Consider the following 23979-nt stretch of genomic DNA (forward strand, 5'->3'; position numbering starts at 1 on the left):
TTGTCGTGGCTGAGGAAGTTTTCGAGTCGTTGAGTGTGGGGTTTGCTCTTGCGGTGGTTGCTGTTGTTGACATGTCATCTCTCACGCGCTTCGCAAAGGAAGGGCGAGCAAGGGACCGTCGAAGGGAGGCCGTGTGGTACCAAAAGCGAAGAACCACAGGGCTTGAACGTGAAAACACATTATGGGAATTTGTCTATCTATCCACCCACACAAAACCCTTGCACCTCTTAAGCAGAACTGAAGACTGTATCCACTCCCGCATCGTGTCGTATCTACAACGCGTACCGTCCAAGAAGCGCTTGAAATGATCCTCCCTTTGCCAGGAAAGCCACGCCATGATTCTTCGTCTCCGTCGGACTCTCCCTACCACCTCAACCCGCGCCCGGGTGCCACCGACGCCGTCTCCCTCGGCACACTCTCATCAACCGGCACTTGCTTCCTCCTCGCTACCGCCGGCGCACCCGTCTCCTCAACCGGCAGCGCCTCTGCGGTCCTCTTCAACAGCGAATCCGCCGTCTTAAGCGGCACAGGCGGATCAACGACGCCCTCGAGACAGGCATCGCAATTCCGCCACAGCGGCACCAGATCCCTAACGGCATCAGGGATGACGAGGCGCGGGGCATAATCATCGTAAATGGTGCTGCAGACGTTGGTGGTGGCCGTGTCGGTCCAGCACTTGCTCATGCCGCGGTAGACGGAGGCAGGGACGGTGTTGAGGTCGGCGTAGTCGAAGCTCGAGGTGACGGAGACGTAGGCATAGCCGCCGTCGCTGTTGGCGGAGCGGCCGACGGTGCGGATGCTGGAGAGGCTTTCGGGTGGGATCGCCACGATGAGTCGGGAGGTTGTTTGCCCGCAGATTTGCGTTTGGTGGTTGACTAGTTCGCCGCCGATGCCGACGAGGTAGTCGAAGCTGAGGTAGACGCTGGGTGATGTCATGGTAACGCCGCGCGTCACAATGGTGCTGATGTTTGCGTAGGGCGCAGGCGTGATGGTCGATTTGGCCGTTGCGGTTGCGGGGGCGGTTGCGGTAGTGTTGCAGAGGGGGGAGCCCGTCGTGACGGGCCAGTAAAATAGCTCGACGGAGCGCGCGCGCACCTGGCAACGTTCGCAGTACTGGAAGTTTTTGCACGGCCCTACGTCTGGGTTGATCAGGTTGTCGTGCGGGCTCTTCATCGTCGTGTACCATGAAAAGTCGCTGCCGAGCGCGAAGCACTGATCACCACCAACCGAGCATGTAGGCGTCGCCGTGACGGTGTTGGTTGAAGCGTTGGTGACGCCGCTGAAGGCTGACGCGGTCGTGATCGTCTTGTTGAAGGTGCGGTATTCCGACACTCCTGATGGCGCTCGCGGGACTCCGTCGCAGAGTGTGTGGAGCGATGTTGGGGCTGCATTCTTAACGGACGTCAGAGTCACTGTGGTTTGCGCCGGGATCGAGGTGTCTGTTGTGTATGTCGAGTATCCTTCCTCATACACGTCCCAAGACGAGAGACAAGATGAAGCACTTGATAGGGACGGGGCGACGCTGATGCTCGAGGGAGGGACGGTATTGGTTGATGTTGGTGCGTAGTCAGAGGGCTCCCAGATGGAATATATCCCAGACAAGTAGTCGATTGAAGTGCCATCTCGATTGACCAAGACGTTGGCGACGTTGGATTGTGTGGAAGTAGCGGCGGGAATCGAGACGGCATCCGTGAAGAGCCCACTGGTAAGAGGGAATGACGACGTCGAGAGGGCCATGGTGGGCCGTTGTTTACTGTCAGGATCGAATTTTAGGTCGGTTTCAGGACAGCAGACAAGACGACTGAAGGCGCAAAAGATGAAATTTTGTCTGGAGAGCCCCAAGAAGGACGGACGATTAATATCTGGACGTCCGGACCCGGCTATAGGGGCCAGCATCATTGGCACACGGCGCTCCGTGGACAAGGCTTCACTGACTGCGGCCAACAGAGCCTGCGGTGGGTTGATCTGTCTGGGGGCCAAAGGCAAATCCCTTCCCATTCCAGCTAGCTCTCGACAGCGGAACCGAGCCGTGAGTCCTATTTCGCATGCATCTGCCGGGAAATCCACTGCTCTTTGCCAGCTGCAGTTCCATTGTGCGGCGTCAAGTCCGAAGATGCCTGTGCCCGCGTCTGCCGCTGCTATTGACCATGGAACAATTGCCAGATCCATCCAATGCTTACTGGACCTCTGCTAAATTTGACTGCAAGTTGGACTCGTTGCTTTGAGGCTGAAGAAATCATGTCGCAAGGCTCAGACATGCGCAGGACACTGCGCCCAGTGGTACAGGGCAGTGGTTGTGATTGTCAATAAAAGGTCTGCAGCCTGCGTCTTAACGCTGCGAATCTGACGTGAGCTGCGAGGTAGCATGATGGATGATGTCGGCAGCTCGGAAAGTGGCTGTCTTTTCTTCAGCACTGTGAATAATTCAGGGGTATTGTATTCACAGCGGAATGTGAAAGCGGTTTCCGTTCCATCCATTGCCAAGATCGAGTCGCCAGGTTTGAGGCTCGAGCTGTCTTTTCGCCCCATGTGGATTGTTGATCTCCCGATTACCACACGGACCAATCACAGCGAGCTTTTGCTGCCCATGTGTGGAAAGACGTGGGCCAAACCTCCCTCGTGAAGATGCTTTTGCGGCACCTTGGGCGTTTCGTCGCGTGTGATTTGGTCAGGCATATCCTTTTTACTGTCGGAGCTCGTGTCCAGCACGTTTCCCATCTCCGGCGAGTTTTCCAATACTTTTTCCGGCTCTGGCTCTGGCGCAGGTGGGCTGGGGGACTTGTCGTCAGACTGCTGGGGCTCGTCGCGCAAGAGGTTTGATGACACTCGGAGAGTCTCGTCAACATCTTTGGTCAGTCTGTCAATCTCCTCCTCCACAAGCTGGTCCTTTGATTTGGCTTCTTCTGGCTGGCTGCCAAGGTCCGCAGTAGCTTTGGGAACAGTCATGCGCCACAGCTCTTCCAGTTCTTCTAACCAGCCGCATGCTTTGGCCAGTTTCCTCACGCCGTCATCGCAATCACCAAGTACGAGGACGTCGTCACGTCTGGAGCCCAGACTTCCCACTTGCTCCTTGTTGATCAAGACGCGCGGCACATCTTCCGATGCGAAACCCGGCAGGCTGGCAAACGGCTGGACGGTCAAGCTGGTGCCCATGACAATGGCCAGATCTGCTTCGGCAGGCTTGTCTCGGTTCTCGAAGAATTCCGACGGAAGCTGTTCGCCAAAAAAGACAATGTCCGGCTTGACCAGCCCGTTGCAATCGCCATTCAAGCACCGAGGTACTGTCTTTTTCTGAATTGCCGTCTGCATCTTGTCGTCGGAGTAGGGCGACTTGCAGTCGATGCAGCGTTGTCGTGCAAAAGATCCATGCGCCTCGACAATCTTGTCATCCGACACACCGGCCTCGCGCTCGAGACAGTCGATATTTTGTGTGAACAACTTTAGCAGTATGCCCTTGTTTTGCAGGAGTTTAATAAACGAGTGGGTGATCGTTGGGCGGTATTTTCCGGGGTACAGCTCTTGCGCTAGCGTGTAAAAGGGCAACGGGTTCTTGCGAAAGTATTCAATGTCGAAGACGGCCTCGGCGTAAGGGAGGTTGAGACGCGCAAGATTGGCGTAGAGACCAGTATCGGGACTGCGGAAGTCTGGTATGCCTGCAGAGGTCGAAATGCCTGCGCCAACCTGAGAAAAGAAGGTCAGTGAGAGGAAGCTTTTGTCAGGCTTCAACGCTGGTGCTTACCATTACCACGACTTTTTTCGCGCGTCCATTGCGCAGGTATTTGCCGACACCTTCAACGGTGCGACTCTCCAGTGTCACCGACGGCTTGCTGTCATCAACGATTGTGCTCTCTTCCTGTCCCATCTTCCACCAATTCTTGCCTTTGCCGGCCTTTCCTCTGTCTGGATTTTTTCCTTTGCCTTGCTGCGACGGCTTGCCGCCCTGGCGATGAGGTTTGTGTTTGCGACCTATTTTGGGAAGATGGCTGAATAAGTGGCGTATGCGATGCACTTTGGCGGAAAGTTGGGGACAATTTTGACTGGAACAAGGGTTTTTGACAGATGGTGGTGGTGTTGGTACAGGGCAGCGTCATGGCTTCCTTGGCTCCGCTACTCCCAATTCCGCCCAACTGGATGACTAATCCTCCGCGGGCAACTACGTCGCGTCTTTCTCTCACAAACTTGAACTTCTCTCCTCTCTGTCAACCACATGCTTGTTTCCGCCTTTCGAAGTCATCTCGTCATGCCGAACGCAAATATTACCGATGTTGAACGACGCAGAAGCTTGGAACGGACCAAACGCCACCTCTTGACAACCGACCAACTCAATTCAACGCTACCATCCATCATCACGACCTTGCAGCCTTCGATCTCCCTTCTGATACTTGCCCATATCCAGCTGGTAGTTCGTACAATGGAATGCTTCCTTCAAGCTCCACGTCCTCTCCTGCAGAATTCGCCACTTCATTTGGCTTTCCAGCGCTTGGAAGCTCCTGCTGCTCCTTTCCACTCAGCTCTGCCCAGGGCTTTCCCTCCCCGTCCAACTCCGGTTTAACATCGACGATGTCATCGTCGGAAGTATTTGGCCTATTCCTGAAGGGCCAAAGATCTCGAAACTTGGCAAGCATCAGGTATCCGACAGTTGCGAGCACAGTGACGCCTGAAATGACAATCCCGACGATTTCTCCCGTATTGAGCACTGGGTCCTCTGGTTTTCCTTCTGACGCAATGATGACGGGATCAGCGTCCTTGTCGAATATAGCCTTGCCGATCCTGAAGAAGTTGCGGTCGTAATCCGCAAAGAGATACGTCTCCTGCAAAAAGACACGGCCCAGTATCAAATTTTCTGACGGTCTCATCGCAAAATAACGAGCTGACGCATTATTGGTACTCGCGTTCGATGCCAAATCTGTCGCCAAGACGTACGCGGAAAAAGGGAGCGTGAAGGGCTCGCATGCCCCGTTTCCACATAGTTTGAGCGAGACCCTAAGATCTGGCGATTCGACGCTGATGTTGTCGGGCACGGCATAAAGCTGACGTTCCGCATCCCAGGTCAAATTGAATTCGTAGGCAATGGTCGAACACCAGGACTCCGGTAGCCACAGATATGGCAGCGCCGGCTCTACTGTGGCGTTCAGAGCAAGGTCCGGTGATCCGTATCCAGTCCCAAAACTTGAATAATTGCTGGACCAGACTGTGACTTCTTGAACAGTGAGTTGGAGAGGTGATGAGGCGTTCACGTTGATTGGATTTTCGACAGCTCCAGTGAGGTTGAATCGAGACAAGTCGTATCCTCCAAACGTCAGGCTTGCGGAGAAATTTCCTGGCACCAATATATGTGAGCCTTGTGTCGTCGAATTCTCAAGGAAGACTTACGCCGAAAAGACCCAGCCGTATAGCCCCACGCGGTGCCCATTCTCGCGCCGTAAATGTGAAAGACATGGAACTGAGGCTACCAGTAAGACTCGAGTACTGCCTGCTAAACGTCGAAGCCGGCGTGTTGTCGAGCGCGAGCCCCATGAGGCCAACTCCAAAATTAGATTCTTCCATCATCGCCACAGCCTGGCCGTTGACGACGCCGATGTCCGAGTTGGGCAGCGCAGCGGACTGAAAGCCAAAGCTCCCAGAGCTAGTCCCATATCCAAAGTCTTGCCCCAGCGCGAGCGAGTATTCTCCTGTGTTGGCCCAATCGGTGCTTGCATTGATCTGCAGCACACCGCCGTGACTTTCTGCGCAGTCTTGTGTCGACACTTCCGCGCATGCTGATGCGTTGATGGCGAAAATGGTAGCCACGGAGAATGAAGGCAGCAAGCGGACGGCCTTCCAACCTGACGTCCCACCCAGCTTGAGCTCGAACGTGGACCATAGCCCGTCGGTCCCGTCCCTACGTCTGAATCAACAAGAGAACAACCGAATGGCGCTGGAGAGCTTACCAGTGGCCACTAGGGTCAATTGACAGAGCATTCGGCCTGTGACTCGATTGTGCGGCAACTTTGTAAACGAAGATTGAGAGCCATACCCGCATCCACGCGCGAAGAATCATCGTCCGGGCTCTTTGGAAATGCTACATCCAAAGGACATGCCTGATGCGCAACGCAAGGCTTTTGATCACACGATGGAGCCAGGAACTTTTCCTTCGACCAGACCACAGACGCTGACCAACAACGGCGTGCGACCAACTGCCTTCCAAGTGCGAGCCCCGATGTACCAAGGACAGACTGCTTGGCCATCATGGATACGCCTAGCGCCTGAAAAAACGGCCCCAGGGATTCGAAAGAGTTGCACGATGCCACCATGAAGAATGCTTCCGTGTAAGACTGGGCCAATGAGAAGCAGGCGCGCCATACACAATACCACACAAGCCGGGGGGGTCTGCGCAACGTCAGTCCTTGCGAGCTGCGACGGCCCGCCGCGAAAGAGTTGCACTGGGGGTCGAAATGACGAAATAATGCCGCCTCTTTCCTTTGCTGCGCCTAAAGGAGAACTTCTAGCTACATACCTACCTACCTGGTACCTATAGTCGCACACGATCCAACAGCCACCTACAAGCTCACCTGCGTCTTCGGCTTGTCGACCTCCCGTACTTCCTGGACGTCCTGGGCTGGCATCTCATAGAGCGGAATACTCCCCATGAGCTCCGCATCGCCGCCAGACTGGCACGGCGCCAGCTCATTCGGCTTTTCCGCGCTCGGCATCTCCTTGAGGTTCTCGGTGCAGCTCATCTCCGCGCGCGGCGCGCCTGCGCCGTCGAGTTCGGGCTTGAGCGCGACCGGCTCATCTCCCTCAACTGACGGCGATGTCGCTGCCGCTCTGAAAGGCCAGTGCCGCTTCGCCTTTGCGAAAGCTAGATACGCGACCGTCGCCACCGCTGTCATCACGGCAGTGACGATGCCGGCAATGTCACCGCCGCTGAGTCCGTAATCTTCGTCTACCGGCTTTTGCACGGTAATCACGCGCGACTCGGCCTTGCTGTCGAACACGGTCTGCGAGAGGTTGAAGTACTGGCGATCGAAGTCGGCAAACACGTGCGTCTCTTGCAGAAAGGCGCGGCCCAGCGTCGCCGAGCCGTCGGCCTCTTTCGAGTGCTTGATGGGGAAGTATCGGCGCGGGTTGTAGTCGATCGACATATTGTTGCTGACGGCGGTGTCGTTGTCGTACTTGACGAGCGGCCAGGTGGCGTTCAGCGCAAAAGCCGCGTACGGAAAGACAATGTCGTGGCAATTCGTGTCTTCCGGGTCGCAAATGGTAAACGTGATGTTGGGCCTCCGCGCCATCAGCTGCTCGTGCACGTCGTCGGCGATGAAATACAGCTCCGACGCCGCGTCCCAGGACAGATTCAAGGCCCTTGCGAAGCTGGAGCATATGGCTTCGCTGAGGAATAGCGCCGAAAAGGCTGGCTCGAGCGCCGCTTCGAATTTCTTGCTCGTCACGTTTTGCAGCGCGGCGTCGACGCCCGAGATCCGTATCGTCTTGATTTGCACCGTGAGCGCCGTGAAGGCCTTGTCCGCGTTCTGCACCACGGGGCTGCGCACCGACGTGCCGGCGTCGAAGCGCGAGACGTCGTAGCCGCCGAAGATGAGGCTCGCGGTGAAGTTGCCTGTTTCCAATGTCAAGTGTCTGTCTGTCTGACACAGTTCAAGCAAGCGGAAAGGGGGGAAGGGGAACTCACGATGATGCGCTCCCGCCGTATAACTCCACGTATTGCTCGCGATGCGGCCCGTCTGATTCATTGCTTGGAAAAAACTCCGCATCGGCTCATCATAGCCATACACATTGAACGGGGTGGGCGAGATGCCGAAACTGCCAACCCAAAAGTCGTACTTCTCCATGGCCGCCACCGTCTGCTCGCTGATGATGGGCTCGGTGTCATCGTACGTCAGTCCGACGGTCTCGTTGCCAAAGATGCCGGCCAAGTCCAGCTTCGGGGAGCCCTGCTTCCACGTGAAGTTGCCCAGCGGCGCCCAGTCGCTGCTGTCGGACAAGTTGAACATTTCGCCGCGCGCCTCGGCGCAGTCGGCTTGCGTCAGGTTGCTGGTGCTGTTGGTGTTGTTATCTGGAGGACAGCCGGACGGCTGCACAACGAAGATGTTGCTGAAGAAGAAGCTTGGGAAGACGCGGACGTGTTGCGTTTTGTTTGTTGGGCCCAGACGTAGCCCGAAGGAGGACCATGGCCCGTCATTGCCGTCCCTGGAAAATGTCAGTGTGTGTGTGTAAGGGACGAGATTATTTTCGAGGGTTTGTTCCCTGCGTGCGGCTTTTGAGAGGTGTCGCATGGGTGGATGGACTCAACTTACCATTCACCGCTAGGTTCGAAGGTGACGGGCGCCGGTATTTCTTGGGCCAGTGACCAACGGCAAAAGTAAAGCAGACATATCCACCACCACGACCAAGACCACGCTCGAAAGGGGAACATCATAATTTCTTCTTCTTCTTCTTCTTCCGTCCGAGCGATGGTGAAATATGGGATGTCGTGGAAGCAGAAGAAGAAGCAGAGGCAGAGAGCGGAGCGGGTGGGGCGAGGCTGGCTGGCTTGCTGGCCGCCAACGGGGTCGGTGGGTGGGGAAAGATTATGTTCATACTTCTCCGTCGCACGCAGCACTTGTCATCTCACGGTTGTGCCGTGCGCTATAGGCCATGTTCGCGGTGCTGCCTGCGGTTGGATGTCCAGTCAGCACGGTAGGGTTTGCTTGTAGCTTGGAAGTATACTTCCGAAGTCCTAGCCTGTTGAGACATGACGGCTTGAACGAGTTGTGTGTGAGATTGACAGAAGGGAAGGATATGTGGCTGACCGCAGCAAAAAAGCAGTACCCAGTGTCGAGAGGGCAATAAAGAGAGGCCTGACATATGTGTAGAGGTAGACTTGCTGGTATAGCCAATCTGATTGGCAGAAAAGTGAGTGATGAAGACATGTAATGTAGTCAGAGAACTGTCTTTGTTGGGCAGCCAAGATGGCAAGGAAAGAGCATCTACAAGTCAGAGGAGACCAGGTCTTCTTCAGCATTGTTCCACGACAGGCTATCCACAGCAAGTCAGCCTTGCGCAACGATGCATGTGAAGCTGCACTCACCTCATCTATCCTCCTACTGGTCGTGGCCCGCATGCCCACGCGTTCAATGAATATACTCCATCCCGCAATCGCCCATCTGCTCAAACATTTCCTCCCGTCTACTCTTCTGCAACACTTCCTCGATCTTTTGCAAATTGCCATCATCAAGTCTCCACCCGTAGACCTTGGGGTTCTCATCGGTTCGATCGCTGACGCCAAGCCGCGTGCCAACGATTACGGCACCAACGTACTCGTGGTCCAACACCCAACGCGTCGCCACGTTGGAGACAGACAAACCATGTTTCTTTGCAATCGCATTGAGCGCTTCAAGTAGTTCATGAAAGAGATCCCATCCACCCCACGCCACAATCTCTTCTTAGTACTATTTTCATCAGCACAGTCCGGCTATAAGTTTAGAGAGGAGCATCACTTACCTTCCGATGGCTCGGCGTCATGCCGTCGCCACACAGCGCCGGCGCGCTCTCCCCGACCCACTTGTCGGCCAAGAAGCCGCCGCAGAGCGTGCCGTACTTCAGCAGTTTGACGCCGTGCTTTACGCACAGCGGACCCATTTTCACCGTTGGTCGCGAGTCGATGAGCGAGAACTGCACTTGGTTCGTTGCAAGGGCGATTCCGGCTGCAAGCGCTTGCTCCATTTTCAAGGTGTCGAAGTCGACGGCGCCGAGAGACGAGACGCGCGTGTCGTTATGGAGGTACTGAAGCGCTTTGAAGTGCTCGCCGTTGTCGTACTATATTGTGTAGTTAGTTGGCGATGGAGGAAGAGGAGCGGGGAGGGACATGGCGGCGAAGTGTGTGTTGAACATAAAACTGGCACAGATCGATGCTCTGCGCCTTGACATTCTTAATCCGCTGTGACAGTGCCGCATTCATTACTTCATCCGTCGGGTCGACTTTTTCGAAGAGACAGATCTTGGTAGCGCAGCAAATTCTGTCGCGATCCTCGCACCGCGTACGGAAGCGTCCAAACAGCAGCTCCGCGTCGCCATAATGGTCGGCCATATCGAATTCGGTAAAGCCAGCCTCGACGAGCGCTTGGAAGCGCTTCTTGATTTTGGATAGCGGCGCCGTGCCCCATTGCGGACTCAAGCGTTGCCAGAGACCGACGGAGGGGCGCGGAACGCTGCGGGAGCCTATGTGGAAGGTTTCGATCACGGTTTCGGCTATTTTGCTGTGGTGTTTAGAGTAGAACCTGATGCTGGATTTGAGAAAGACATTGTTGACAAGCGTTGATGTTAACAGGGAGAGTATGGTTGCTGCCGTCGCGTGTGGGGCTCTGCTACCCCGGTGCCTTAGTTGCAGACCAATCATGCAAGCTCCCCACTGCTGGCTCGGCGTATGCTCTGCAGTAGTGCGGCTACATCTCGACGTCTATAGCATGAGCAGTGGTGCTGGCTGGAGTGTAATCCAACAAGAAGTATCCAAACGGCCAGAAATAATGGTCACCAACGCGCCCCCAGTCGCGGCCAGAACCTCTCACGTCAACATGATGATCGATACGGTAGTTGCAGATCTGCCTGCCGAGGGACTGCGCTCCATCATACGCGGCCAACTGGCTACCAATCCGGCGTTCACGTCATTCTTTATCGACAGTGCGCAGCGCTACCTCCGCGACACCAACAAATTCGTCGACAAAGCCTTCGAGTACAAACACGACAGCGCCGCAACGCCGCGCCCACTCGCGACAGCCGCGTACGGAAACGTCTTGCGCCGGATCCGCGCCATGACTGGGAGTGGCCTCGTCTTTGATGCACTCCCACAGATCGTCGAGATTCTGGAGGAGACGCTGGCACTCGAAGGCTGGGATCATGGGTCTGAATTTTGAGGACGACTTGGTTGACAGCTTGTCCGAGTTGGAGGGCGACGTGGTGCAGAGTAAGTATTACAGCGATTCAGAAAGTTTTGGTGGCGCGCGAGTTGACCGAGGCAGAGAGGGGGCTCGTATTGAAGTTGGCCGAGGAGCTTGGGAAATGCAAGGCGTTAGCGGAGGAGAGAGAGGCCGAGGATTTGTTCGAGAGGGGCCTAGAGAGTGTTGAGAGTGTATTGAGCTGAGCGGTCAGTCGTGGGAACTTTGGGAACGGGCTCTTGGACGAGCTGGAGCTGTTCAGCGTATATTTGTGAAGAAAAATCGTGATGAAGGAGCTGAAGCGCCAGGCATTGAGCAGCGAAAGTGCCTACCTAGGCTGTTTACTCAACGCCGACAACCGTTGCACCGAGATCCGGTCACTACGTTTGAAGTTGGTTTTTTGGCGCTGTCACCAAGGATGATCCCATCTATCGTACTACTACCACCTGCGCTGCACGTCAGAGCAACCTCGGCGGCTGCGTCCCTCGTCTCGCGTCAACCTGAACCTCTTGTCCATCTCCATCCAGCGTCTCCATGCTCTTTTACGCCCCATCCGATGCTTGATCTGACGAGCCGGCCGAGTCACGGACGACTCGCGAATCTGGGGTACCCGGCGATAACACTGTCGCGTATCTGGAGAGCCAACGACTTGCCAGGGCTGGTGGCCGTACCATTGTTTTTGCTTTCGATTTCAAGCCGGCATCATTGGCTTGGAGCAATGCGACAAAAGTCAGCGCGGGGTTTGCAAGAAAAGCCAGCAGTCGGTTGTTGATGTGCTTAGTCGACCAAAAATTCAGGACGGCAAACACCCGTCGCGTTGACGATTCGGATGTCATGGATGATCAACAAAATCGATTTGCGGAGGAGAAAACGTTCCACAAGTCCGGGTCCCGTCGTCTGTCTACAACCACACAACGAACGTCTCCTCTACCTGCCATCCCACTTATCGAGTCCGAGACCGCCAGCCTCCCACGCTGCCGCCGCCTTGAGCACGCTCTCCTCGTCGAATCTCATCCCAATAATCTGCATGGCCACCGGCATCTTTGCCTCGCCGTCCTCGGCCTTGCCCCAGCCCGCCGGCATGCTCAGCGCTGGGTGACCCGTTACGTTGAATTGGCACGTATTCAGTGTCGATCCGATCGCCGGCTTCATCTTATCCTCGACCGATCCCTCCAGCGACGGGTTCTGGCTGTGCATGCGTGTAATCACGGGCGTAATCAACACGTCCAGCTCTTCCAAAGCCCGGTCATACGCCGCTCGCAGCTCGTGCACGTGCATCATCGCCTTGGCCGCCAGCGACGCCCCATCTGGCCGTTCTTTCAAAAGCGTTGCGTTGAATACCATGTTGACCAAAGCTGGATTGTGGCGGTCCAAGACTTCAAACGACGACTGCGAGAGTTCTGGAGGCGTAATGTCCGGGCAGGGATAGCACAGCAGCGGAGGCGGCATGTTGCGCATTCCCAGAGACGCGATGCCAGCGCGTGTGGCAATGGTCCAAATCGACGGACCCAGAAGGTGTTCTGGGATCGATACGTGCCTGACCGACGCGCCAATCGACTCAAACTGCGTGATAGCCGACTGGATGACGCTGTAGATTTCTGGGCTCAGGTTTGGCACCGCGAGAGATTCGGTGATGACTCCAATGCGCAGACCCCGACCAGCAGTCTCTGCGGTCCATTCTCCAGCGGATTCTTTGTTGGCCTTGAAAGATGCCAGTTGTGCAGAGTAGTCTGGTACCTTCTCCCTGAGGGGTGTCTCGGGTGTGCAGCGCGGATCAATCCCGTCGTATCCAGCGACGACTCCCAGCAGCGTTGCGAGGTCCTCCAGACTGCTTGCCATCGGGCCCGTGTGATCAATCATTGGGAAAAGCGAGAGGATTCCGGAGTACGGCACCAGGCCATGTGTGGGCTTCAGGCCGTAAATTCCCGTGTACGCTGATGGTAAGCGGATGCTGCCGCCTTGGTCGCCTCCAATCGCCATGTCTACACCTTGTCCGAGCTCTTCGTCGATGGATGGCAGTCCATGTCTTTTGCGCCACTCCTTGACTTGGTTGATTGCCACCAGAGCTGCACAGCCACTCGAGCTGCCGCCCGTGGTGTAACCACACGCCCACGGATTCTGAATTGGACCCGAGTAGGACGTAAATGAGAGAGGCGACATGGAAAGATGCTCACAGTTTGCACTTCCGCTAACTGTTCCCGCAGCTTCGAGGACGCGCTTGACGACTATGGCGTCAATCCTTGGAATGGGATATTTTGACTCGCCCGTCAAAATCTCGGGTGTAGTTCCACCAGTAAGTGGCATGCCGCAAATGGAGACATTGTCTTTGAATGCGACGGTGCGGTTGGCCAACCGCTTGTCTTTTGGAGACGGAGACTTGATCTCAGACTGAAATTGGCGTCAGTCTTTTGCTTTTGGGATTCTTCACATCTTCACATCAAAGCTACTTACCCGATGGCTCCAACCGTTGAGAGGGTTTGGCTTTTGCTTGAACCACTGTCTAGGCAGTGTTTCCACTTCGGGCTTGAGTCTTGGATCCTCGTACTCCGGGAGATCCGCAACTTGCTGCGCCGTGGCATCCAGTCCATTCAGGAGGTGTCGGTAGTAGTCTTCCTCCTCAGCGGGAATCTTGACATTATGCTTCGCCGCAACTGCGCGCAGCCTCTCGATGTCTACTGTACCGTCTTGTTAGCATCCTCATTCTACAACCAATCCAGCACCCAGACGTACCCGTAGCAGGAGCGTTGCTTAGAAAGACGACCGACATATTTCCCGGCTACTTCAGGAGTTTCAGATAATAAGCCAGGAAGAAACGCACTCCACAAAGCTGCGTATTTGTTCTCGCCTCTTATGCTATCTCGACCCAATCTCGGCTTCCAGTTCCACAGGCCACGGCCGTTCGAAACGCGCGTGTCCAGATATGCGCGATGAGTGGGGGCTGACCAAGGGATCAACAATATGGGGAATCCGTGCAGTACCGGTAGGTCTAGCTTATCTACGGACTCGTCTGGTCGACCTATAGATATGGGGTTCGTCGGGTTTGTAATTCACACCCCCTGAAACCAATCTTGTGCGGACAGCTGCTCCAACTGCAAACAGCCAAGGAAACCTACGACCTGTTGAATGAAGAACCAGAAGAACGGCTGCTTTTGAGAGTAGATTCTACATTACCCTAATTCCGGCTAAATTGCTGTATTCAAAATTGATTACAGCCAGGACCCTGCCGGGATGTGGAGAGCCTCAAGCTGGGGCTAGTGGCCTTAGGCTCCCATCGCACTTAGTCAGCAAGCACCCAGAGTCTCCCTCTTCGCGCCTCCATTCTCTGCATCTCAAAAGCCACAAGCGGAAAATGTTGAACGACTCGAACTGGCCCGAAACTGGGTCGGCTGCCTTGTATGATGTCGCTTTCTCGGCACCGAGTACCGATGTGTCGGCATCCACCAGAGTGGCCACCAACTGGCCACTGAGGACGACGTCGCACCCACGTCTATCAGCTTATCGCTCCACACCCCGTTTGGTCACTGCCCGACCAAGATAGCCATGCCATGCAATCGGATGCTTTCTCGCCATGTGTGAAGGCAGAGACCGAAACGCCATGGCCCAAGACCGTATCTATCGGCTAGCCACGTCCGTCAACGAGGCGCCGCTGACTGTGAGGCTGCGCGAGGCTTGCTATTTAAGATAACAAGCCCGATTTTTGGTCGTTTGTGCTATTCTTGATACCCTTTCAAGAAATCCACAGCCTTCTTCGCCATGTCGTCGAGTTCCAGAGGATACCGTCTCGGTGTAGACGTCGGCGTAAGTGCTCATCAGGAGCATTAAAACTTACAAGTTTCTCATGGGCGTCTACAGGGAACGTTTACAGACGTCTGAGTCATCACGCCTGAGGGAAATACGGTCCGCGCAAAGGTCCCCACCAACATTGTCGACCAAAGCGTAGCAGTGAAGGAGGGCGTCGACCAAGTAAGAGCACTCTTGAAAGAGCAGTATGTCTGGGACGGCAAGTTTGAATACATTCACCACGGAACGACCACCGCTACGAATGCAATATTGGAGGGGGAGGGCGCAAAGACGGGCCTCATTGTCACTTCTGGCCACAAAGACATTCTCAGCTTCCGAAGATCTCAAATCCCTGGCGGCCTTGGCGCGTGGATTAATTGGCAGCAACCAGCCCCAGTAGTACCGTTGGAGATAACAGTGGAGGCTCCCGAGCGAATTTCAATCCAAGGCGAGGTTGTAAGACCACTCAACGAGAAAGAATTCCGAAAGAGCTTGCAAGACTTGAAAAGGCAGAAGCCAGAGGCCATCTCCGTCAGTTTAATAAATTCGTTTGCAAACAATGCGCACGAAGAGGGGATCAGAAAAATCCTGGAGGATGAGTTTGGGCCAGAAGTCGCAGTGGTCACTTCTACAGAAATCCTGCCCGAGATCCAAGAGGTGAGATTGCTGCCACACCAAACCTTGACCGGCAGCTGACGAAGCCAGTACGAACGCACGGTCACTACCACCGCAAATGCTGTCGTCAAGCCAGTCGTCAAGAATTATCTCAACAAGCTCAAGAACCTGCTGAGCCCGGACGCGGACACATTACGAATCCTCAAGTCAGACGGTGATCTGACCTCGGTCGACCTTGCCGGCCAGCAACCCGTAAACATTTTGATGAGCGGCCCTGCAGGAGGCGTCATTGGTGTTGGACATGTGATTGCCAAAAACACACCCTTCAAGAACCTCATCACGCTCGACATGGGTGGAACTCCAACAGATTGCGCCTTGATCCCGGGAACCAATGCCGTCCTGCGACGTGAGACTGTCGTTGGGCTGCTCACTGTCAAGGCGCCGTCGGTTGACGTGCGTACAGTCGGCGCTGGAGGTGGATCTATTGCAAACTACAACAAGCTGACCTCGACACTTCGCGTTGGCCCCGAATCCTCTGGAGCCCGACCTGGGCCTGTGGCGTACGGGAAAGGCGGTACGCTCGCTACTGTGACTGACGCAAACTTGGTACTGGGATATCTGCCGTCCAAGCTGTTGGGAGGAGCGTTTCAGCTCGATGTCCAGGCTGCTGCTACGGCCGTCGAGTCAATAGCTTCGCAGATGGGTCTGGGCGTGTCTCAAGCAGCCGAGGGCATCATCAACTTGGTCAATGAGACCATGTACGGTGCGCTGCGTCTAGTGTCTGTCGAGCAGGGCTACGACCCGCGCGAGTTTGCTTTGGTTGCGTTTGGAGGTGCAGGTCCTCTGCATGCAAATGCTGTCGGCAAGCTTCTTGGAGCTTTCCCCGTCATCATTCCTCCTGCCCCTGGTATTCTATGCGCTCAGGGCGATGCCACAACAAAGATGTCGCACGAACAGTCTTGCACGTACATCAAGGTGCTAGCCAACACTCCGGCAGAAGAGCTCAGGGCTGCGTTTGATGGACTCAAGATCGGATGCACAGACACGATGAAGAAAGCGCTCGCCACCGAGGACCCGGCTCTGGAAATTTCGTACCAAGTAGACATGAGGTACAAGGGCCAGGCCCTGACGCTCACGGTCGACATGGTCGAGGCCGACATCCCTCAACGACACCGATACTCTCTTCTCTCTCCTCCGCCAAAAGTTCGCCGCACTCCACGAACAACAATTCAGCTTCTCCCCGCCCGACACGATCGATCTCGAAATAATGCGTCTGCGCGTCAAAGCCACCGACGGCTCTCCCGAAGTGACGATTCAATCGATCGACGCCGCACCCTCCTCTCCACCTCCCGACTCCGCCATCATCTCGCGCAGCCCCATCGTTGTCAACGGCGAAAGGGTCGAGGCAACATTCTGGGACAGAGCCGCCATTACCAAGGAAGGCTACCGCATGTCCGGTCCTTGCATCATCACCGAGATGGACAGCAACACGCTAATTCTGCCTGGGTATAAGGGTGAAATTGACGGCATGGGCAACATCCTCATCCGACCAGACGAGACGGCGCAGACGTGGGCCGAGGAGCTAGTCGACACGCCCCAGTCGGCGCGCGAAGCCGTCGAGCGCAACCATCTCATCCCAACCCTCAATGCCAGCTCGCTCGGCAGCATCAGGCGCGAGATGGACACGCTCATGCTGCGCGGCGCCATGAGTCCTACCATTCGTGACCAGCAAGATGAGTTTAATGTTATTACGAACACGAAGGGGCAGATGCTTGTGGGCCAGTTTGGCAGCTTCATCGCACAGTTTTTGAAGAATTGGAAGGGTACGATTGAGGAGGGTGACGTGTTTGTGACCAACGACACGTATGAGACGGAGGGCGCCGTGTCGCATCTTAACGATGTCATTGTTATGCTGCCCATCTGGTACCACGGCAAGATTTTGGGATGGGCGGCCAACTTTGGCCACTTGACATAGGTACACCACCCCCTATTGTTGCGATTACTTTACTTACAAGGCACAGGGACGTTCAAGGCGAGGTTCCGGGCTCCATGAGCATCAACGCGTCCACCATCTTCGAGGATGGTCTCCAAATCCCGCCTGTCGAGCTCCACTCCAAGGGCCAGTTCAACGACAGCTTGCTCACCGTCTTTTGCCGCAACAGCCGTATCCCTGAGTGGTTCCAGAGCGACTTGACCGCCCTCGTGGCAGCTTGCAGGACCGCATCGACTCAAGTCTGCGAGCTGTGTGACCGCTTTGGCATCGAAGTGTGCCAGGCTGCCACCGACGACCTGCTCGCGCGCTGTCGCTCGGCCATCAGCCAGATCATCGAGACCAAGATTGGCGACGAACGGTCCAGCCTCACCGACTTCATCGACAACAACGCACACGAGGTGGGGCCCTGGGCGATATCGTGCTCGATGCAAAAGGTCGGCAACCGGCTCGTATTTGACTGGGACGGCACCTTGCCCCAGAGCCTCACGTCCATCAACTACTACCTGTCGATGCCAATGTTCAAAATTTTTATTGGATACTTCTTGCTCGCCATCTAAGACCCGCACTGCGTCGTCAACGACGGCTTTCACGACCTGGTCGACCTGCATGTTCCCTCGGGCACTATTCTGCGTCCTATGCGTCCTGGTTCTCTCACTTGCCGCACTCACCTTCTTGGTCGTATCATGGACGTCATCCAAGCGCTCTTCGGCCAGCGTAACCCTGCCTACCGCGCCGCTTCCGGCTTCTCCGACTCACCGCATCTCTTCTACTCCGGCTGGAAGCCCAACGGCGAGTGGTTCCTGCTGTACCAAATCGGCTTCGGCGGCGTGCCAGCACGACCTCTGGGCGACGGGCCAGACTGCCACTGCCTCTTCCCCGCCATCAAGAGCATCCCAACCGAAAACATCGAGCTGTACTTCCCCATCATCGTGGAAGCGAACGAAGCGGTCGCCGACAGCGGCGGCGCGGGCTTCTACCGCGGCGGCAACGCGCAGCGCACGCTATACCGCTTCCTGTGCGCAGGCGAAGTCAGCATCCACGACGACCGCTGGCTCACCAAGCCGTGAGGCGTCAACGGCGGCGCGCCGGGCAGCCGCTCGCGGAAGGCCGTCTTCCGCAACGATAGCTACGGCACGCCTTCGGCCGCGCAGCACTACGAGATCCTGCCCAGCAAGATGGACCACCTCGACGTGCAGCCGGGCGACGTGCTCGAGTGGGTAACGTGGGGCGGCGGCGGCCTGGGAGACCCGCTCACGCGGCCGGCCGAGACGGTCGCGCTCGAGGTGCATCGCGGCCTCGTCACCCTGCCCGGTGCCCGCGATAAGTATGGCGTCGTTGTCAACGCTGCCGACTTTTCTCTAACATTTACTCGGTACAATTTCGAATCCGTGTCTTGTCGCATGGTGAATGATGTCATGTCCAAATCTTGCGCTTTTCCTGGTGAGCACTTCATACATATCAGCCCACCTGTGTCCATGCAGGACTGTAGCCTGAATTCTTTGCCGCAGAACTTTCGTTCGCGAGAGAAAGTTACGCGAGAATAGAGATAGAAAGAAACGAAAGAGGATATCCATTGATTCAGTTGGAATTGGACAAACATCTCTCAAGCTAAGTACAATTTTGGAACATGCTCCAGATTCCAAGAGAAAAGATGCAAAGGAAAGTCGTGAGAGATCATGGGGGTCGAGGTAGCTTAACCAGGCGGCGGCGACACCGCGTCGCAGCACTCAACCATTTTGTTCAGCGCGGCTTTGATGCCAATCTCAGTCTGGATCGACGGCAACCGGCTTCCGTCGTCCAAAGCACCGTTGCCGTCCCAGTCGAACCACACGAGACCAGCAGGGGTGACAATCTTCTCAAACACGATGATCTCCAGCTGCGTGTATTTGCGGAAGGCCTTGAAGACACGCACCCAAGGTACAGTGTGCGAGAGGCAGTGAGAAAGACCCAGCTTGCGAAGCGACGTCTTCAGCGGGCTCTTCTTGTGCGTGAAGAAGCGGTGCTCTTCGCCCTCGCGGCCGGCATAAATCTCGCACTGCGTCATCATGAGGAACTCGAGGGGCCCGTTGACGGTGCTCGCCTCGATGAAGATGCGGAGATCCCACGTCGACAGCACGGTGCGGTGGAGCTGGAGATTCCTCAACGCGTGCCCGTTCAGCACCGGCAGCACCCAGTCCTGATGAATCATGAAGTAGTCTATGGCCTGGCGCAGCTCGAGATATGTCCTAGTGACTGGGTGCAATAGCTCTGCGTGGATGGGTTTGATCCGGCCCACATTAGCCTGAAAGAGCCCTTCTCGTAGCTCAGGCTGACATTCAGCGACTGCGTCGTCCTCTTCAGAACTCTGGCGAGGAACTCAAAGTCGTCAGCTCTCGGGTCGCGCAGGGAGCCTGCTTGCGCCAGCGGCAGATTTTTGCCACAGACAAAGTCGATGGTCATGAGGTTCGGGAAGCCGTCATTGACGAGGTCCGCAAAGAGCCGCTGCGGCCGTTCTATGAGTGCTTTTTCCATCTCCTCTGCGTTTTCGATGACAACTTTGCCTCCTTTCGTTCTGATGCCGGGCGTCGCCATATTTCCGTCGCCTACGTTGCTGCCGAAGGCCATCATCTGGTCAATTTGGTCCGAGTCGTCCGTCTTGAAGAGCTTGAGGCTCTTGATTGCCGAAGCCAGCGGCGTCTTCATCAAGATGCGCATGTCCAGGAATTCCCATGACGCGAAAGGGATTTCGAGCTCGTTGAAGCAGGCCTGCACCTTGGTGTTGGAGTAGAGGTGATCGCGCATTTTCTTGCTCGTCTTGCGGAGCTCCATTGTGTCATGATTGCCCAAGTATTTCGCGACTGCGTTCACCAGTTCGTCGGAGAGCGTCTCGAACTTTGAGAGTCTTTTGATGGAAGCCATTGTGGGGAGGTTTTCGAGTGTTATGGGGAGAGGCGTGATCGAAGGTAGAGCACGGCATAGCTTTTTGTGCGTCACGGCTGAAGCAAAAGAAGGCTCTACCACGTCCGGACTGGGAGAAATGTCAGTCGAAGGTTGAGGTGAAGTTGCGATATCTTCCGAATCTTTTTAATATATACCCTGGCTCCGGGATGAAGCAAGGGCGTGGCGACCTGGCAGTGACCTGGCGCCAGGTCGACAAGAAGATTTTAATCGCAGCCGAAGAGAGGAGTCGACATACCGAAACTTCGCCGCCGCTGCTTCCGAGGTCGTCCTCGTGGAAACGTGAAGTCTCGTTCGTCTGGGCGGCCTTTCTTGGTAGTCTACTGAAGGAGAGGTCTGGGAGGGTGGCTGGGAAGACTGGGACTCCTTGTACTGCACCGCGTCTTGACGCGTCTCTCCACTTGCGTGCACCGCGGCATGTTTTAAAGAGCTCAAAGTTGATCGAATCTGTGTGTCGGCCCGTCCTTGTGCCGTCAATAAGGAGATGGGTGTATATGTGCATTCATTGGCTCCTAGAGTTGGACGGCCGGGTAGTTTCGCGGAACTGCGAACGCGGTGCAGGATCCCGCACAGACGAGCTGCGGTGTTGCAAACAAACGTCATAGAGCACCTCTTTTGAGTCACAGACCATCCAACGATGGTAGGGGTTCGCTACTGGTAGAACTCAGATGGTGTCACAGAAGATCTTGAGTTGGCAACGCTCGACATGGGTAGAAAACTTCCTCGAGAGATTGCACCGATGGCACTTTTCTCCTCCGCATACTGATCCGAACGACCTAGCTCCGAGGAATACGCAAATGAGAGAGATAAATCACCAAGAAACAGTTTTCGACCACTAAGATCGAGTCTCAGGCCATGTCCCTCGACATCTCTTTTGTCTGAAGCACCTCCACTCCTCAAATAAAGCAAGAATGTGCTTGGGCCGTGGAAGAAGCGACATTGAGCAATTTCGAATGACTGCCAGCTCAGAAAAGCAAACGACAAGGCAGCCCGTTCAGGAAACTTCACTGTTCCGTCTCCCACGCTCGTGGTGAATCCCGACAGAACCGACTGGCAAATTCGAAATCAGAGGCCAAGAACGCTTGTTGACCCTTCGCAAAATGTCCACTCAATTTCAATCTCGTGCAGACCGGGTTCGACTTGCATTCGGACACGAAAGCACTTATCCATCTTACTCGAGGCTCTTCGAATGCCCGGCCTTTTAGTAAGGGAAGATCTCCGTCCACCTGTTCACCTCCATGTCCGGATTAGGGAACACTTGCGCTTGGGCACGAATGTAGGGGTTCATCGCATTTAAGGCGCTCAAGATTTGATTTCTCTTAATGTCGGTTAGTAGCTGAGCCCGGTCATCTTCAAGTCCGCTGCGGTTCCAGTCGAATGAGAAACCTCTCCCAGCTTCGAAATGAAGACCTTGCAGGCGTCCATAGCTTCGGAGCGCCCCAAAGAATTTCTTCATTTGAGAACGGTTTGGACGCTGAAAATTGCAACCAGCGACATTCAGTCTCCGTAGCTCCTTTCGGAGTTCACCGTTTTCGGTCACCACCGGTATCCCATCGAGGCGCGGACCGTCAATTGTGCACTCCTGGAACGTGACTTCCTCCAAAGTAGGTACACAATCGAATGCTTCCTGAATTTGATTCATGTTAAGAAGGACACGCTCAAATTTGAGACGCTTTAATCCCTTGCCAAATAGCGTTGGTTTGAGGGACCCCTCTCTGTAACAGTCCAAAAGCCAAAAATCAGGTCCTGGTGGTTGGATTTCCCATATAGTTCCTTTAGCAACAAGGCCCTCGAAATACATGCTATTCAAAATTTCTGGGCTTCCAGTCCAGTCGATGCTCCAACAACAGGCACCTTTATCTGGTTTGTAACTCCGGCCCAGAAATCGGCGTCTTGGTCTTGATATATTGTCCCAAGGCCTGGTATTGGTGGACCCCTTCTGAATGAGATGCCCACAATTTTCAAATTCGGGAACCCGCTCAGAGACAGCGGTATCAGACGTTGCTGGTCTGCATCGGGCAATGCGGGCGAGGCAGGCAGAAAAGCAGCATCTTGGAAGTCTCAACGAATCTCCTCTTCATTAGAGGAATTATCTAGATCCAAAAATTCTTCCTCGGATTCATCCTCTCCCGGGGGAACTAATGTAATGATCCTGAGCCAGATGTAGGACTCCACTGCCTTGGCCAATGGTTGAGTCTGGAACTTTGAAAGGGCGTCAAATACCGGCTGCATCGGCCAACACCTGATGACCTTGAAATACTTCTTCAGGTTGAAGTTTAGGCGCTCACACATTGTCTTGCTCGTCTTCCGGAAGAGACCTAGGTCTGCAAGGTCCAAGTGGTTTCCAATCGCTGTCACTACCTCTGCAGGTAGACTCTCGAGACGCGAGATATTTGACGACTACAAATCCCCGTTTAACGTGGCATGGGAGCTGGACCGGGCTGCCATGCTGTGGATAAGCGGTTGCTCTTCCGTCGCTTGAAACGAATCAGGAGGACGAGGATCGGACATTGGGGCTGTAGCCGACGACTTTTCACAGAGCCGGTTGATAGAAGACAAATCGAGAAAGAAGCTCGGGCTTCTAAGTGGTGATGACGGTGGAACGAGGAGCAGAACGACAGAACTCGAGCTGTTTTGTTTGGAAAAATTCAATGTTCCTTGGCGCGAGGGGACATTTGATGCAAGACAGCTCTCAACGCACATGAAAGCGGAGATGTTGGACAGGGCACGGCTTTAGAGACCTGGTCCCCCTTACTAAGCTGCCGGGGCCTGCAGAGTTAGAGTTTGGCGCTTGCAGCCCACGGCGACCTGGTTGCGTGAGAATATTTATTCTCACAGCTTGATGCGACGTCCGTAACGCTCAATTGGACGGTGCCGCTCTGTCTCTAGAACAACGCTGACTGATGAACTATATGTGCCTCTGCTCCACGCCGACTTGGAGGTTCGCCAGCAGCAACAAACGAACGTCCCAATCGCATCCACGCCTAAGCGAAGAAAGCATGTGAAAAGGCGCCGCAGGAGGGAGTTCAAAAGGTACCAAGAAGAGACAGCCACTTAGTCGTGGTTGTCCATGCAGCTGCGGTTCGCTGCGACTTCGTGAGTCTGGTTTGCAGAGCGAAGGCACAAGTCATGGCGGTCTGCCATATGAGAGCCCAATTGAAGCCTTTGGGAAGATACATATTCAGTCGTCCAAAAAGTTCGAAAGCGGGGGGACAGAGGAGTGAGCGACAAATCTGCCAGACAATCACCCGTCCAAATACCAGACCAGACACCAGACACCAGACACCAACACGAAGCATCCAAGTGGTGAAAGAGTGAAGCTGTGAAAAAAGAAATATCCAAACACCGCGCAACGCCAGAATCGCAGCAAAGGAGTGGTGTGTGATCCGAAGAAGTCGAGCAAGACGAGCAGTATCCCAGAAACGAGAAAGAGAGTATCTCAAAGTTGAACTTGACCACGAAATGACTGAAAACAGTGAAAGTCCCACACTTCTCTCACTCCTTCGACCAGCATCTGGTAGCCACAACGCAGAAGTCCGCTGCCCCTATGTGGTCCTCTTGCGATTGTGGCACTTCTCTTTATCTCAATCCATTTTGCCTTTGACAGTTGAACGCCTCCAGGTCAAACACCGGTAACCAGGCTGCGTTGTCGCAGACCAAATTCTCCTGCCTTTGTCTTCCAAAGGTCGAAACCATCTGACCACTTCTGTTCCTCAGTACAATGGCACTCGGGGTCGTCGATCAGTT

The 23979-nt window shown here is 55.1% G+C and overlaps 12 protein-coding genes across 12 annotated transcripts; 3 read left to right on the forward strand and 9 right to left on the reverse strand.

Annotated features, from left to right (window-relative positions):
• Positions 1 to 363: 363 nt before the first annotated feature.
• Positions 364 to 1737, reverse strand: IWZ02DRAFT_437415 (uncharacterized protein; the record flags this gene model as incomplete). Its single annotated transcript, XM_066766626.1, has 1 exon — positions 364 to 1737. One exon carries the CDS (start codon positions 1735 to 1737, stop codon positions 364 to 366), a length of 1374 nt encoding a protein of 457 aa, XP_066617927.1.
• Positions 1738 to 2367: 630 nt separating this feature from the next.
• On the reverse strand, positions 2368 to 3960 carry IWZ02DRAFT_146346 (NAD-dependent histone deacetylase SIR2). Its single transcript, XM_066761843.1, has 2 exons — positions 3740 to 3960; positions 2368 to 3681 (listed from the first exon to the last, which is right to left on the reverse strand). The coding sequence occupies exons 1-2, from the start codon at positions 3860 to 3862 to the stop codon at positions 2566 to 2568; spliced, it is 1239 nt and encodes a 412-aa protein (XP_066617928.1). The 5' UTR covers positions 3863 to 3960; the 3' UTR covers positions 2368 to 2565.
• Positions 3961 to 4192: 232 nt separating this feature from the next.
• IWZ02DRAFT_464714 (uncharacterized protein) lies at positions 4193 to 5477 on the reverse strand. The gene is made up of 2 exons (XM_066768411.1): positions 5374 to 5477; positions 4193 to 5320 (listed from the first exon to the last, which is right to left on the reverse strand). Exons 1-2 carry the CDS (start codon positions 5411 to 5413, stop codon positions 4347 to 4349), a joined length of 1014 nt encoding a protein of 337 aa, XP_066617929.1. The 5' UTR covers positions 5414 to 5477; the 3' UTR covers positions 4193 to 4346.
• An 11-nt stretch (positions 5478 to 5488) lies between these two features.
• Positions 5489 to 6505, reverse strand: IWZ02DRAFT_464716 (uncharacterized protein; the record flags this gene model as incomplete). The annotated part of the gene is made up of 2 exons (XM_066768412.1): positions 5931 to 6505; positions 5489 to 5881 (listed from the first exon to the last, which is right to left on the reverse strand). Coding segments are annotated over exons 1-2 (503 nt in total), but the record flags the coding sequence as incomplete, so codon positions are not given.
• A 2602-nt stretch (positions 6506 to 9107) lies between these two features.
• IWZ02DRAFT_437418 (putative general stress protein) lies at positions 9108 to 10278 on the reverse strand (the record flags this gene model as incomplete). Its single annotated transcript, XM_066766627.1, has 4 exons — positions 9108 to 9413; positions 9478 to 9792; positions 9842 to 10224; positions 10254 to 10278. 4 exons carry the CDS (start codon positions 10276 to 10278, stop codon positions 9108 to 9110), a joined length of 1029 nt encoding a protein of 342 aa, XP_066617931.1.
• A 221-nt stretch (positions 10279 to 10499) lies between these two features.
• On the forward strand, positions 10500 to 10886 carry IWZ02DRAFT_494855 (uncharacterized protein; the record flags this gene model as incomplete). The annotated part of the gene is made up of 1 exon (XM_066770078.1): positions 10500 to 10886. One exon carries the CDS (start codon positions 10500 to 10502, stop codon positions 10884 to 10886), a length of 387 nt encoding a protein of 128 aa, XP_066617932.1.
• An 870-nt stretch (positions 10887 to 11756) lies between these two features.
• On the reverse strand, positions 11757 to 13786 carry IWZ02DRAFT_146521 (amidase signature domain-containing protein). Its single transcript, XM_066761846.1, has 3 exons — positions 13638 to 13786; positions 13359 to 13579; positions 11757 to 13295 (listed from the first exon to the last, which is right to left on the reverse strand). The coding sequence occupies exons 1-3, from the start codon at positions 13672 to 13674 to the stop codon at positions 11835 to 11837; spliced, it is 1719 nt and encodes a 572-aa protein (XP_066617933.1). The 5' UTR covers positions 13675 to 13786; the 3' UTR covers positions 11757 to 11834.
• Positions 13787 to 14660: 874 nt separating this feature from the next.
• IWZ02DRAFT_494857 (Hydantoinase/oxoprolinase-domain-containing protein) lies at positions 14661 to 17852 on the forward strand (the record flags this gene model as incomplete). The annotated part of the gene is made up of 5 exons (XM_066770079.1): positions 14661 to 14705; positions 14796 to 15344; positions 15393 to 16448; positions 16507 to 17225; positions 17324 to 17852. 5 exons carry the CDS (start codon positions 14661 to 14663, stop codon positions 17850 to 17852), a joined length of 2898 nt encoding a protein of 965 aa, XP_066617934.1.
• Positions 17853 to 17978: 126 nt separating this feature from the next.
• Positions 17979 to 18839, forward strand: IWZ02DRAFT_494858 (uncharacterized protein; the record flags this gene model as incomplete). Its single annotated transcript, XM_066770080.1, has 2 exons — positions 17979 to 18358; positions 18422 to 18839. 2 exons carry the CDS (start codon positions 17979 to 17981, stop codon positions 18837 to 18839), a joined length of 798 nt encoding a protein of 265 aa, XP_066617935.1.
• Positions 18840 to 19193: 354 nt separating this feature from the next.
• On the reverse strand, positions 19194 to 21134 carry IWZ02DRAFT_146570 (uncharacterized protein). The gene is made up of 2 exons (XM_066761847.1): positions 20471 to 21134; positions 19194 to 20302 (listed from the first exon to the last, which is right to left on the reverse strand). Exons 1-2 carry the CDS (start codon positions 20833 to 20835, stop codon positions 19492 to 19494), a joined length of 1176 nt encoding a protein of 391 aa, XP_066617936.1. The 5' UTR covers positions 20836 to 21134; the 3' UTR covers positions 19194 to 19491.
• A 299-nt stretch (positions 21135 to 21433) lies between these two features.
• On the reverse strand, positions 21434 to 22033 carry IWZ02DRAFT_437423 (uncharacterized protein; the record flags this gene model as incomplete). Its single annotated transcript, XM_066766628.1, has 1 exon — positions 21434 to 22033. One exon carries the CDS (start codon positions 22031 to 22033, stop codon positions 21434 to 21436), a length of 600 nt encoding a protein of 199 aa, XP_066617937.1.
• Positions 22034 to 23180: 1147 nt separating this feature from the next.
• On the reverse strand, positions 23181 to 23659 carry IWZ02DRAFT_464733 (uncharacterized protein). The gene has a single exon (XM_066768413.1). The coding sequence runs from the start codon at positions 23529 to 23531 to the stop codon at positions 23259 to 23261; it is 273 nt and encodes a 90-aa protein (XP_066617938.1). The 5' UTR covers positions 23532 to 23659; the 3' UTR covers positions 23181 to 23258.
• Positions 23660 to 23979: the final 320 nt, after the last annotated feature.

The sequence above is a fragment of the Phyllosticta citriasiana genome, assembly GCF_038021145.1.
Source record: "Phyllosticta citriasiana strain CBS 120426 chromosome Unknown IWZ02scaffold_20, whole genome shotgun sequence".
In the NCBI taxonomy this organism is placed as follows: domain Eukaryota; kingdom Fungi; phylum Ascomycota; class Dothideomycetes; order Botryosphaeriales; family Phyllostictaceae; genus Phyllosticta; species Phyllosticta citriasiana.